The sequence below is a fragment of the Diplotaxodon limnothrissa genome, linkage group LG12, assembly GCF_057381915.1.
Source record: "Diplotaxodon limnothrissa isolate DT_005_m linkage group LG12, D_limnothrissa_male_GT1.1, whole genome shotgun sequence".
Taxonomy (NCBI): Eukaryota; Metazoa; Chordata; class Actinopteri; order Cichliformes; family Cichlidae; genus Diplotaxodon; species Diplotaxodon limnothrissa.
Genome location: NC_140607.1, coordinates 4,245,082 through 4,260,331, shown reverse-complemented (window position 1 = coordinate 4,260,331; position 15,250 = coordinate 4,245,082). Strand labels below are relative to the sequence as shown.

Sequence of the window (15,250 nt, the reverse complement as noted above, 5' to 3'; positions counted from 1 at the left end):
CTTTCAGAAACTGTCTGGACATCCATTAAAACTCAGATGTAATTTTAAAACTGTTTGGCTGTCAAAGTCCTGAAAAGTAGACATAAGAGATGCAAGGCTTTTGTTAGATGATGGCAATAAAGTAAACAGCAACAGAGTGAAAAGAGCAGGAGCTTGATTATGGCCAACAATGGCTTATTATTGCATGCCTAAAGGGTACAGACTGACTGGAACAGCCACAGAATTACAAACAGTTTATGATAAATTCAGACTTCCAGTGAAGTACCTGACAAAATGTTATGCTTTTCTGCTCTTTGGACCATAAGAAAAAAAGAATATAAACAGTCCTCACTGATAGATCTACGTCACCCTTATATAAATTGTCTAAACACTAAATCAGGGTTTCCGGTAGGTTGACTGCTTTTTTGCCACCAGATTCAGGTTGGGATGTTTGTCTGTATGTGAAAGAGACACACAACAAGATGAAGTAGACTCACACTGAGGTGAAAAGCAGCATTTATTTTATATGCTTATGTTAAAAGAGAAACACAATGGAACTGCTGGTCGACAACAGATATTATTTATGTTCAGGGTAACTAAAGATATTTTTCATATTCGGCATACACACATATGCACGTTTCTGCAACATGACTGACGAAGGATCTGCTGTGATATTGCACTAACGGAAAGAATTTGGATCGGTGCCACCTTTCTCCCCGAAAGGCAACTAAGATGCTCAAGCAGCACTGACACAATAACTGGTTCACATGGCAACATTTTGACCTTTAACTGTCACCTGAGGCGCTCCAAGCAAAAGCAACACATATCCAACTATCACTAGATAAACCAATGAGGGAGAAACAAACCACTTTCTCCGTTTCATTGTACTACCATAATGTTATAAAACTGTTCTAAATAAAAATAAGTCGGTAACAACTGCTTCAGTAACAACATGGTGAAGATACTGTGCCACCATGTGGCTTAGTGGCAAATATACCCTGGCCTACTCAGACTGTGTGGGAAGGAGGTCTGTACGAGACCCACAGATAGATCAATAAACACATGCTGTGAGCATACGGCAAAAAAACGAGTTTGATACAAAGGGGAGTCAGAATAGCTTGACACAACTTCCTACTGACAGCTGATGGGAAGCATTTGGATGTGAAAACCATGCTCTCCATAAAGTAACTGACAACAGAAAACCTGGATGTGTTGTTCAGTGGATGAAAACTGCTGTCACTGCTTGATTAAATAATGCGCAGAACAGGACATGAAAATGATCACCATAATAGGATCTCACTAATGATAGTCCGACAAGTCTCACATTACCAGCACGAATGGCTAAAATAACCAGGAGAAATCATCGTGGCCTTTTTTCTGGGTTGAAGAGGAAACGATAAAAAGACATTAAAGCAGCATAAAAACAGCACTGAAGGGGAATACATCACATTCAGCTTTATTCAATCTTGGCCTCAACTCCAACCCAACATTTTGCTTCCAGTTTTACAAACCACAGATCTACTGAAAAGGACGGACTGTTGATCCAACAATTAAATACATTCCTACTTTTATTTACAAGATGATGATTATGGTCATTATTCTTCTTTTATTGCTGCTCCTGGATCACATCACTCGTCACTACAGCTGTATTTTCTATTACAGTGACCCTCGTTCCACATGAAAAGTAAGTGCTTTGCAATTTGCATTCAGACATGTCAGAGTCCCTTGTAAATAACAACACACAGACAAAGATTGCTTTTAGAGAAGAGTGAAGGTTGTGTTTGGGGTTCAGGAGCTCCAGTTGCTGGCGCTTTCTCAAAAGCTTGACAAAGTTTTGGTTTTTAAAACAACGCGATAACTGTGCCACTTGCCCTCAGCTACTCTTTGGACTGGCAGATCCAAAAGAAGCAAAAGTCTGTTTACTGAGGTAATATTGTCCACTTGTAGGACTGCTCTAACAGTGCCACGAGAGATCTTTGTTGTCTTAGACTCACGTTTCGTTTAGTCGTCCTCCTCAGTGAGCAGGCTAAGGTTACCTAATTCACAAGAAAAGAGGGCAGGTAAGAGGAGTGGAGAAAGGACTGAAAAACAGAAGTTAAGAGTGTGATGTTGGCGAGAAATAGTGAGGCCATGAGTGTGCTTTTAAAGAGGACCTATTATTTGTTATAATGCCACAGTACTGGATGAAAACATCAAACATGGCCATAATTTCAAGTAATGAGGTCAGTGTGTGTAGAAGCAATCCCCACGACCAAATGCTCAGGCATTTTCTTCACAAGAATAAAAAGGTTTCTTTTAGGCTTGAGTTTAAAAATGTGCAATAACTGTTGTAAATGAAAGAAAAAATATCCCAGCTACTCCTACTTTTTGGAAATGAACACATTAAAATGGCTTTAAAATAGTTTTGCAACACTGTTGCACAACTCTCAGTTAAACCTGAAATTCTACAATTCTAATCACATCACCAGTGCTTTCAAACCCACTGTGGTGGTGCGCAGCGGCCAAATTACAAAATTATATTCCATCACCAAATGCCTGTGAACCTTACAGTTACACCATGATTTGTTGCCATTTACAGAAGAGCTGATTTTACATCTAAAAACATGCAGTAGACATTTATATCTTAAATAATTTCAAATGAAATATTCTTCAAAATGCTCCTTGGGAGCAACAACTGTACATGAGTAATACATAACTACAGGATCAAATGAGGTATATGCATTCTCGTCTTACTTTCCAAGGTAAGGATGCAACCAACCACCTAAAACAAACAAAAACAAAACCCCCAAAACAACAACCACAACAAAAAAAGTTAATTCGCCATTGGAAAATAAAATGTGAAATATGAGTACATCAACCAAAACAAAGTGACAGTTACTTCCATTATCATCTGACAGGGATCAATAAAGACGACACAGGTTGCAAAATGGAAGTGGAATTGATTTCCAATAGTAAAACGTAAATCTTCTGTTTTAAAGAGTAATGCAGTAGAGCGTGCACAACTGTCTGACCCTGCCTCTTTCTCTGGACACTGCTACTCCTGAGGCTAAAATTCCTAGTGTTTGCTGGACACTTTGCTATCATATAAGAACTTTTGCAGAGCATGCGCTGTGTGTGACTCAACAGCATCAAAGTGAAGCTGAAATGTTCCTTCCAGAGTGTTGGGATAATATGACTGTACAGTGATTTAGATGGTTGCTCTTTTTAACTCCCCCAAAGATCAAAGATTGGTGTAAAAGCTGATTTGGAACTCGAAGGATTACCTTCATCTGAAAACACACAGTGAAGTTCCCAAACATCATCATTATATCATCATCATTTGGTGATTTTAAAATGGTCTTTGCTTTGTATTCTTCTGAAACAAGCTGTCACAGTGCCCTTGCGTGCTTTTCAAAGGAGACTGACCTCATGACTCTAAATATGTTGTAACTGTACACATGACGTGTGTCCTTTAAGATAAGCATGCTCAGAATAACTCCCTGTCTGGGAAACTAGGTTTAAGAAAAGCATGTCTGTCTGCTGCCTTTTTCAACTACACCTCTAACACTCTCAGAGTCTCAGCTTGGCAAGTTGGAACACACTGCGGACAGAGCTTGGAAGAATTCGCTTTTCCTCAGTGGTCCAGAGATGGTGTTTAATCCAGAGCAACCTCTGATACGATGGGTAGCATGAAGGTTGTGGCTTTCTTTGATTCCTTCATCTTGTCCAGGCCGAAGAGGAGGTCCAGCTGAGTGACTGGTCGCAACCGCTCCTCATCCACAGGTCTGGAGCCAAGGACACAAGAGATCAGAGGTCAGGCACAGAGGCCTAATAGCAGGTTTATACTTCTATACTGCACACAGCGTACGACATGTACTAGAGTCGCAGGAGAAATTTTATGGATTTCCACATGAATATGACCTAAAGCATCAGATTTCCACACTAAATCCTAAAAGTAGAAAATTGATCTCTCACATTGGCACCATCAGGGAAAACCCAGCAACAATGGTGTGCATGGCAGGGCTGCAAAGAGAACATTGCTGCCCGTCAGCAGTTTGCTAAAGATCACACAGACATGCCAGAAGGCTTTTGGAACAATGTTTTGTTGACAGATGAGCCCAAAATAGCATCTTTTGGGGCTCAAATAAAAAACCCATCTCTTCTGTCAGAAGAGAGGAAAACACTGCATTCCAACATAATAACCTAATTCCATCTGTGCACTGCATAATCATAATCATCCTGTCATGGTTTGTGTCTGTTTTGCAGCATCTGGGCCATGATGGAGCAACACATTTTGAATTTCAATGTCAGATTGTAATGGAAAATGTCAGGACATCTGTCTGAGGTCTGAAGAAAAAGTGGGCCGCGCAGTACGTCACCAACTCTTAGCACGAATGTACTTCAACCACAGACTGGTGAAAGAAGTATAAAGTTTTGGGACGGCCCGAATCCAACTGCATTCAACTTAAAAGACGTGGAAGGCGTCTGAGCAGCTGTGAGAAAACCTCAACCCCGAGATGAAGCTATTTTGGGCGTTTGAATCGGTTCAATTTCCTCCAAGTGGAAGTGCAGGACTGACCGACTGTTACCAGAAATGGTTTGCTGCAGCTATTTTGAAGAATGGCGTCACACCAAATACTGAAAGCACGCATACTTTCACCCCTCACAGATCTGCAACAGTGGATCATTTTCCTTAATAAATACAAAAATAATTTGAAATGTGTTATGTTTTTCTAATTTTGTGACTTTTGTTCAAATCTCATGTTTTAGGTCATGGAAAATTCCAAAGGTTTCACAAACGAAATGTAGACACTTACATATGCTCTCTTTGCTATAAAATAAAAAATAACTATAAAATGTTTTTGTTTGGTTTTTTTACAATACACACAGCTCAGTTTGAGCTGAAGTGGGCTCCTTCCTGTCAGTGTAAAGACGTTTACCTGCACCTTTATTCCCAGAGATATCTTTATAAAGGGAAAAAAGGAAAAACCTAAACCCCAGTTTAACAGTATAGCTCTGTTTTTCTACATAATACAGAAACACTGCTGCTGAAGGTTAATGAAAGAGCACAACTCTTTGGGCTTAAACTGTATGAAATACATGTGTAAAATCACACTAAAATTCCTGATAGCTTTAATTATGAAGCAGAAAGTTTTTGTTAATTTACAGAAAATTCCCTTTTATTATTATTTATTTATATATTTATACTGTGGATCCAGTGTAAGCCCCCCACTCCCATCTAAATTCAATTAAAATTCAATTTAAAGTCCAAAATGTATGCTCTCCTTTACATTTCCCAAAGCCTTCCAGTGGGCTGGATTCTGCACCCCAAGGCCTGATGTTTCACTCTCTTGTTTCACAAAATCTGTCACTGATTGTAAAAGATTTATCTTACAGGATGCAAACTGTCTGAATGAGATAAGATATAAACTTCTGTTGCAAACACACTGCATACTCCACGTACTAAGAATTAATGTGCACACTGAAACTGGAAGACCCCTACCATCCTGTGTGAAATATGTGATTTCACTATCGCAATGATTACTGAGAACTACAGTGATTTAGTTCAGAGCCTTCACTTCACCATCACCTTCAGATTCTTTTTCCTTGGTTTTATAATTGGAAAGAGCCTATCCATGAATGCTTTTGAGTTCTCAACACTTAAAAGTTAAAAATACTCTTTCAGCAACAATGGCTTGCACCAACAGTGGTTTCAGTAGTCGCTTAGCAACAGCTGAACAAAGGCTTACCCAGATCAGACATTTTCACAAATCTTTTCTATAAGCCTTTTATATATGCTCAGATAATAAAAACCAGTCATCCATTTCTAACAGTGCCTAGTTTAATAACAGTACTGTGCGATGCTGACAGTTGTGTATGTAAGGAATCAGGATGTAATCATTTTAATTAAGATCATCCTTCCTTTTATGTCGTATTATAATCACTACTATTGAGCGGTCTTGAAGTGTGAATATCTGTGAAGAAAACTGGATGTAATGGTATAGTTGTGGGAATATGAAGTTGAATGTGAGGCTGTGTACCAGTACAAATATCACTTAATGTAATATGTGCTTTAAAAACAAACAAACAGCCTGGTCTAGTCACAAACTGTCACTGAAGCTCAGTGAACACAAGTGCTATGAAATCTTGTGGGTGTCTGAATATGAGTCATACCTTTCCTCCTCCTGGCAGTCCTGCAGCTGCTGAGCGATCTGCCTCATCTGCTCCTTGCGGACATAGTCCCGTACTCGGTACATGGCAGCGTCGCGGCAGAGCTCCCGTAGGTCACTCCCAGAGTAGCCTTCTGTCTTCTCAGCAATCTCCTTCAGATTTATTGCGTTGCTCAGCTGAGCAGAAAAGACGTCAAGCAATGTGAGATGATTATACAGAATTGAGCTGTCACTAATCTTTGAACTGTGCTTGTTGCTGCCAATCAAATGCCAACTAATCATGGGTGATCTGATTCATTGTAACGTGAAGTGACAGTGGAAATACAGGTGTGAAATGAGTCTATGATAATGGAACAAGATAACAGCAGAGCTGAACAATTTCTTCTGCTGTTGATAAAGATAAAAAGAAACCATCTTACGTTTTCTCCTGCCAAGATGAGTCTCAGGATGTCTTCTCTCTGCCTTGTGTTCTGCAAAGGAGAGGACAGTCGTTCATATTAGGAAAGTAAATTGCTGTCTAGCCTATCATCATACATCTCCTGCATAAATTCAGGAATGCTTGCATGTGCCTCCTCTGCTGTTCTCCAACTTTGAAAAGTGTTCATCGGATCCATTTCAAACCTGGCAGAGGTACAGCTGGAAAGCCGAGTAAGTGTAGTGTTGAGTTTGAGGTCTCTAAGATGAGGGGTGAACTCATTTTCAGGGATTTTTTTTGGTTATCAGAAGCCAGTGAATCCCTAGTGGATATTACATGCGCTGGTTTTTTAGGTACTACCCCTCAGGCTCCTAGTAGATTCTCCTATGGTGTTCACAAGATTATCAGAAAGCTTGGCCTCTGGTCTTGATCTTGAGGTCACTGAAATTCAAACTTGTCTGAGATTTGTAGTAGATGGACCTAAAGTTTGAATTTCAAAATCCTACGTTGCCTTATTCAGAAATTATTGCACTCACAAACTTGGGTGTCCACCCTGCCTGCTTACCTGTTGGGGTGACAATAATCCCCTATCAGCCTTTTATGGTTGAGGGGTAAAAACTGTCAGTGACCAGAAATATATGGACACAACTGTAGACAGAATAAAGCCTCCTTGTGTATTTGCACACATCTTACCGGCAAGCCGATATGAAAAGTTGTGGGCATCCTGCGGAGAATGGCTGGATCCAGGTCCTGCGGCCTGTTCGTGGCTCCCATCACCATAACCTAAATTTTGAGAATCACAGTTTTAATACATTATTTCACAGGAACTACCTACTGCATTGCAATGTTTTCTGGCAATTGCATTACAGTATAAGAAAGCATTCTGGTTGTGTTACCTGGGTGGTTGATGAGGTGTCCAGGCCATCCCATAGGCTCATGAACTGGGCTTTCATCATGGCTGTGGCCTCGTGGTCCATGCTGGAGCGATTCCTTAGAAATGATTCTAACATGCAGCACATAGAAAACATTTACACAAGACTAATCTTGCTAACTTGGCCAGCTCTGCAGCAGTGACTATGACACAGTATGTGGGGCCAATGAGTGCCTAGGACTCGGCTAACGTATTTATATTGAACTCATATAATTTAAAGACAAGATTAACAAAAAGGCAAGATACATTTTAGATTCTGTTTAAATTACAGCTATTGTGGGCACTGCAATATCGATCACAAGGTCAAATCCACTTAGAAACCATGGAAAGAATGTAATGCAAATTAAACAATATCTGTCATATCTGAATGAATGAAAATGAAGCTAGCTCACATCCACTAGTGCAATAAACTAACATTCTACACTTTTGACATGCATCCTGCAAATGAAGCTTACCAATCTCATCGATGAAGATAATACAAGGCTGAATTTTGACAGCTAACGAGAAGACTGCCGCAGTCAGCTTTTGTGACTCGCCGTACCACATGTCAGTCAGCGTGGAGGCCTGAAGGTTGATAAACCTGCATCCCGACGCTCTGGCAGTTGCCTTGGCAATCATAGTCTTACCGCAGCCCGGAGGACCGAATAATAAAACACCTGAGAGGACGAAAAGTAAAGAATTAAAATACAGTGATTCTCATCACATCTTGTAATATCTGAACAAAAACAAAACAGATTTTTACTCTCACTTCTGCAGTTTATAGACTTTGTAATTTTAACCTGACTCGTTTTAACCTTCACTGGCAACTGCACTGACATTTGCAACACGTGTATCAAATCTGGCTCGATCTCGTCCCAGAAGCATTTTTTTCCTTTTGGTTTGTTTTAAATGATGCGATACAAACAAAGCCTGAAGTCTAGAGACTGAATTTGATTCCCAAAGCAGCTCATTTTGGAGGTTGACTCATCCTGAAGCTATGTGTAAAGACTATCCACAGAAAGCAAAACATTCCTCTTAGTGATCTTTCACTGTCACGCTGCCAAGTGGATAAATCCTGCTTTTTTTGGCAGATTAAAATCGCAGTGCTATTCACTGGGTAGATATTTTGACAGTGATTAGGCAGAGGATGGCAAAAATACAAACTTAGAAAATTATAACCACAGTTTCAGAAGGTAATTTCATGTTAGCTAGTTTTTGATGCAAATCCACATTAATGTTCATGATGGGGAAAAAGGACATTTAAAATCTAACAGTAACTTTGTTCTCAGTCTTACAGAGCTACAGATTCTGATTTTTCACGATGAATTCAAGGGTAATTTGAAGGTTTTTAAACTTGAGTTCATGATCCTGAACATGCACAAATCTTCACTGGGCAACTGACTAATCTCAACTTAACACACAGCTCACTAGAAACAAAGTAAAATACACAAAGAACAAGGTTATAGAAAGCTAGACTGCATTTACAGTAAGATTTCTGAATGACTAGAAAAACCAAATCCCATTCACACAATAGCTCAGTCACACCAGAGTAGAAATGGGATGGCAACCTCCTTGCAACTAAGAAAGCTTGGTGTTTGCTTAATGACTACAGTGATTTTTTTAGCATTTGGGGATCAATTGCAAGTACTTACAGTGACTGCTCTTGATTGCAAGGCTTTGCTCAGGTCGCTTGGTGGCCGATTTCCAAATAATCGCAGTCTGACTGCAATCACTCTCCGAAAGATTGGCAGAAATGTGCAAATAACTGTGTTTTCATTTAGGCTATAAAACTAGATAGACTGCCAATAATTTGAAACCAGTCTTCACTGATGAACTCAACTTGTCTGAGATGTGTCTCTCTGCATTAGGGGGTTTTGACTCAACTGCTTGCCAAATTGTCATTTTCTTCAACTCACACAGCAAAACTGAAAACTCAGAGTAAAAATCCATTATACTTTGGAAAATATCAATCCTCCACAGAGAGTTAAATTTGGTTTTACCTGAAAACAAAAATATAGCTCTATGGGCTCTTTTATTAGTGACTGTCAGTCCTCTGGCTACAGCAAAACTGAATGTCAGGAGGTGGAGCTCGACTCTGTTAGTTAGCATTAACCAATGAATTACATAATGAACTAGCTTTCCACTCCCAAAAACTAATTTAAAAATGTATCTAATTTTAACTGTTTCAACCTTGTTATATTTTATCTCTGTATGTCAAATTTGAACCTTCTATGTTCCTTAAAGGGAACATGAAGATTAAATGTCTCTGCAGCTGGATCACAGACACTACTACAGTAGCACTGTATGACACAGTTAAAAATAAGCCTTATTTATCTTATACAGAATCTTGGTGCAGCCCCTCAGTTCATCCTTTGTCAGCACTTATAGCAGTATTTAGAGAAGTCTGAAGGAATGCTTGCATGTACACTGTCCTTATCGTCAACATGAGAGGAAATAAAAAAAAGCATAAGAGTTCCTGTTTAAAGAGTCAGCGTAAAATCTGATCAGTTCCAGATTAGATTAGATTTCATGCTGTGGTACCTTTGGGGGGCTGAAATAGTTTGGAATTCGCCATAAGGTGTCTCTTCTGAAAGGGCAGGATGACTGTATCTTGAAGCTCATTGATAACTTCATCCAGACCTGCAATATCTCTCCAGGATACCTGCAGGAAGGTGAAGTTATTCATAAATCTCTGAGCAACATAAAAAAGACTGATGATTACAACCGTTACCTTCATAGTTTGTGGATCAACTAGATGAGATGCAATGTTCATCTCATATTCTGTAAGTCTGACCCCCTCAACACCAATCCTCTTCATCAGCTGCTCTGCCTGAGGGGTCAAGAAACACTTCTTAGCTGAAGACACAAAACGATAACAGACATTGTGCACAATCTTTCTTTTTATCTCAAAGCATCTTTACATCATGCTTTGAATGTACAAGAACAGATAGTGCTTGCTGCATTGTGAGCCAGGAAAAACGCCTGACCTTGGCAGCATTTCTGGAACACTGTTCAATAACAGCATCAACCTTGAGCTTACGGTATTTTACAGATTGCGTGTTTATAATGTGTGCTGATGCATGACATACCCTCTTCTTGGCTTGGTTTTTCTGTTTGGAGGTAGGATCCATTGCATCTAAGACCCATTTGATGCTGTAGTACGTGGCGGCACCAAAGACGGTCAACCTGAACAACATGCCAACCACTTCATTCCTAGACAACGGCCGCATCAGGGCCTCCCTGGGCAGATCTTTCAGCAGCATCTCTGATGGCTGATGTCAATCCATTGGCTGGATAACGAGGTGGAAATATACAAACGAAGTTATTACAACCACATAAGGTCAATTACAGCTCTCGCCTTTTATAAGGCTAAACAAGCTCTCACTTGTATTAGGTTTATGATGCCTAAGCTAGGACTGCGGGTCATGTTTATGCAAACGCAATGTCGCTATTTCAGTAAATAAATTACATTCGTGGTTCACATTTTTATTGGAATAAATGAACTCAATTCGCAGGTTAGCTTCTCCGGGGAAGCTAAAGCTAACAGGCTAGAGCTTCAACTTGAAAGCAGCAAACTGTATTTGTAACATCGTGAAATTTTGACCTCACGCGAAATAAAACGTCTCACCCTTGCTACGTGTGCTGCTACGCTTAAACGTAACCTCTACTATGATATAAAAGACAAAATAGTGACACTTACAAAACGGGAACGTAACGAAAATGTATTCACTGTGCAACAACCTTTGACGTCCGGGTAGGAACAAACACTTTAGTTCCAGAAAGCACGATGAGGAGTTCACAGAGTTAGCCACTGGATGGCAGAACGTCCACACAGTTATTTCACGCATCAGTAGCATGGACAGCATTTACAGTGCTGCAGAAATAGTAGTTCTTATTACTCCCCAAGGGAAAGGTAAGAGCCTTGAAATAACATTTATAGTTTTGGCAAGTCAGTTGTGGACATGTTGATTGAACTGAGTAAAAGCTTACATTTATAAAAGGAATAGCTTTACATATATTTTGTACAAAAATGTCAGCAGCATCATGGAACACTGTAGCTAACATAATTTATAATAACCAATCACATAATCTCTATTTTTTTCCACGATTTTAAAATGATTTTCTTTGTTTTTTTATGTTTTAAAGTCAAAGGCTCTACAGTATTTTTTGCTCTTGGGTGAAATGCTTTTCTGTGGGTGTCTGGGATCTGTTAGAAAACACTGTGATTGGACACCCAAACATGTCCTGGGGTATGCTTCATGCAAATGTACCCTAGTAAAAGATAGGACAAATCTCAAGCCGTAATCTGTGTTTGGTCTCCACTCATCTTCAGCACGGTCTGATAATGGATAATTCAGTCTTCTAAACAGCAGTCTCAAAGATAAGGCTGTAACAAATGGCCTTCTCCTACAAGCAATTTATCACACATGTGCCTGAGGGATTGTTAATTGTCACGGAGTCCAAGTTAAATTTGATGATGCTTTTGGAGCTTTTGTGCAAACGAATCCCTGTTTTTCATCACTGTATTACTACTAAGAAAAATATAAAGTATAAAAGTGTAAAAAACTGTTTTAATTATGTAAGAACTGCTTAATTTACAAAATTTTACATCAAATGATTTAATGAACACCCAGATTTCTGCAAGACACACAGCTCCTGCTTTAACCTGAGATCCAAATAAACAACAGCCTGGCACAGCTTACCACACCATTTGGGCATGATTAGTTACATTTTGTATAATGCTCCAGAAAATGAGAATTTGTCCTTTAAAATTTTACTTTTTTTAATTCCCCATTTGAGTTAAGTAAAATCTTACAAAGCTTCTACCCTGTGTAGACCAATTAGTTGCCCAAATTGGATGCAGAATTAAATTCTGCACGGTTACAGCTTTAACCATCCAGTGAAGTTAAGTCCACCTTTGTTGTGGAAAATGGCGCACAGGCTGCTATTCTGCACACCTTTGGCTGTGAAAATGTTTCATGAAAAGCTTCAATCCCCCTGTACTGCAGCAGCAAGTCCCAGGAGATAGCAGCCTGACTCGGCCATTTTGATGGGTCTGGGCATAAAAGCGCAGGCTTGTGTATCTGCAAAGTGCAGCCGGGGCTCTACATTCCCACAACGCCTTGCACCTTGCCCAAACAACCGCTCTCAAGCGGGTGGGAGTACAACAAAAGAAGAAAAAAAAGAAAGAAAGAAAAAACATATTCAGCTCCCTGTCAAACCTCCACGATGCGGAGGCTGAAGTAAAACCTAAAGCTAGCTGCTTGGAGCTTTCACATGCCAAAATTGCATTCTTTGGAGAAAACAGTCTGGCAAGTGATTGTTTTGCTGTTAGAGATATAAATCCTTGTCGAGTAATAATAGTTCTGTCATTATGCTCCACCGCACCACTCTTTTTCCCTCAGTTTATATTAGTTGATTTTTTTTATGTGTGTGACAAAAGGATAATGGGATTAGTCTAGTTTTTTTTTAAGTGCACAAGGTAAAGTGTTAAACACTTAAGTAAATGCTGGTCACACACAGTATTTATTTACCCTTTTGGTCTCAGAGGAAGAGAAATTACCTGGAGCTGCACAGGATAAGGAATCATTGGGGAGTGAGTTATTTGCTTGCCAGTGCAAGGTTTTACTTTTAAATAACATCTATCTATCTATCTATCTATCTATCTATCTATCTATCTATCTATCTATCTATCTATCTATCTATCTATCTATCTGTGATTTTTGTTATGATTTTAGTTTTAAAAAAAAAAGACATTCTGGCATTTGTGGTCATAAAGAAACAAGATCAGCAGCCTGCTTCCTATGCGTAACCTTCATTTATTCTCTTTAATTGCAGTGCTTCTCTGGCTTCTGCTTGCCCTTTTTTGGCACCTACCCGTTGATAACTGTTCAGGGACGTAGTATAAATGATTCATGTCTGTCATATGACAAATAAGCCGATCATAGTCATTTGGCATGGATGAAAAGCAGAGGGATGAACAGACAAGAGACACATGAAAGAATGGATGTCTGGGTGAGACTCGGTTCGATACTGCTCAACAAAAGGATTTCACATGAGGCTGAGGCTTCCTCAGGCATCCCGCACTCTTTGTTCATTTTGCCAAGTTAACTCACACAAGTCGACAACCTGCCGACATTGCCAGAGAAGGATGATAACAGCTGTAGTTCCAGACAGACAACCCTCTACTGTTTCCTCAAATCTGCAGGCCTCAGTGTGGTTACTCCAGCACTGGCGACACATAGAAAATACCCCCCAAAAGCCAAGAGATAATTTGTTTTTACCTTCTCTTCCATCACCTGAGGCAGGTGAGAAGACGTTCCCAATGGCACATCAATCCATGCATTTAGATGAGGTATTTAGATTCTGTCAGACATTCTGATGTGAAAATAACGTTGTTTAATGGATCAATGCAGCCAGGAATTCAGGGTAAATATTCCATACATAATCTGCCAGTCAAAGGTTTGGACACACCTTCTCATTTAATGGATTTTCTTTATTTTTAATACTTTCTACATTGTAGAGACATATTGAAGACATTATGAAGCAAGATATATGGAATTATGGAGTTAGCAATGAAAAAATTGATAAATAACTCTAAATATGTTTTATATTTTAGATTCCTCAAAGCAGCCACCCTTTGCTTTGTTGACAGTGCTGCAAACCGTTGGTCTTCTCTCAATGAGCTTCATGATCAAGTCACTTGAAATGGTTTTCACTTCACAGTTGTGCCTTGTCCAGGTTCATTTGTGGAATTTCTTGCCTTCTTAATGGGACTGGGACCCTCAGTTGTGTTGTGCAGGTCAGGTTGGTACACAGCTGACAGCCCTATTTGACAACTGTTAGAATTCCTATTATGGCAAGAACCAATCAGCTAAGTAAAGAGAAACAAGAGTCCATCATTATTTTAATAACTGAAGGTCAGCAAGTCCAGAAAACCGGCAAAACTTTGAATGTGTTCCCAACTGCAGTTGCCAAAACCATCAAGCGCTACAATGAAAGTGGCTCACATGAGAACCGCCCCGGGAAAGGAAGACCAAGAGTCACCTCTGCTGCTGAAGATAAATTCATCCGAGTCACCAGCCTCAGAAATCGCAAGTTAACAGCGCCGCAGACTAGAGGCCAGATAAATGCCACACAGAGTTCCAGTAACAGACACATCTCTACTGTTCAGAGGAGACTGCGTGAATCAGGCCTTTATGGTCAAATAGCTGCTAAGAAACCACCACTAAGGAAAAGCAACAAGCAGAAGAGATTTGTTTGGGCCAAGAAACACAAGGAATGGACATTAGACTAGTGGAAATCCAATTTTGAGATCTTTGGTTCCACCCAACGTGGAAAAGGTGAACAGATGGTCTCTACATGTATGGTTCCCACTGTGAAGCATGGAGGAGGAGGTGTGATGGTGTGGGGGTGCTTTGCTGTTGACACTGTTGGGGATTTGAACCAGCATGGCTGCCACAGCATCCAGCAGTGACATGCTATCCCATTCAGTTCAGTTCAGATCGATCGATCTATCTATCTATCTATCTATCTATCTATCTATCTATCTATCTATCTATCTATCTATCTATCTATCTATCTATCTATCTATCTATCTATCTATCTATCTATCTATCTATCTATCTATCTATCTATCTATCTATCTATCTATCTATCTATATACCAAAATAACAGTAGTGACAAGATTAAAAAGACAAATAATAATAGTGTAACCGAATAAAACATTTAGGTATATTAACTGACATGTGAAAGCTTGACACAGTGTCTTATTAAAGGGAAGTTTTCCAGAGATGG

The 15,250-nt window shown here is 39.6% G+C and overlaps 1 protein-coding gene across 1 annotated transcript; it reads right to left on the bottom strand.

Annotated features, from left to right (window-relative positions):
* Positions 1–677: 677 nt before the first annotated feature.
* Positions 678–11,213, bottom strand: atad1a (ATPase family AAA domain containing 1a). The gene is made up of 10 exons (XM_085367793.1): positions 11,154–11,213; positions 10,543–10,743; positions 10,185–10,283; positions 9,995–10,115; positions 7,930–8,130; positions 7,440–7,546; positions 7,237–7,326; positions 6,548–6,598; positions 6,133–6,305; positions 678–3,743 (listed from the first exon to the last, which is right to left on the bottom strand). Exons 2-10 carry the CDS (start codon positions 10,714–10,716, stop codon positions 3,614–3,616), a joined length of 1,146 nt encoding a protein of 381 aa, XP_085223919.1. The 5' UTR covers positions 10,717–10,743; positions 11,154–11,213; the 3' UTR covers positions 678–3,613.
* Between the last annotated feature and the right edge of the window lie 4,037 nt (positions 11,214–15,250).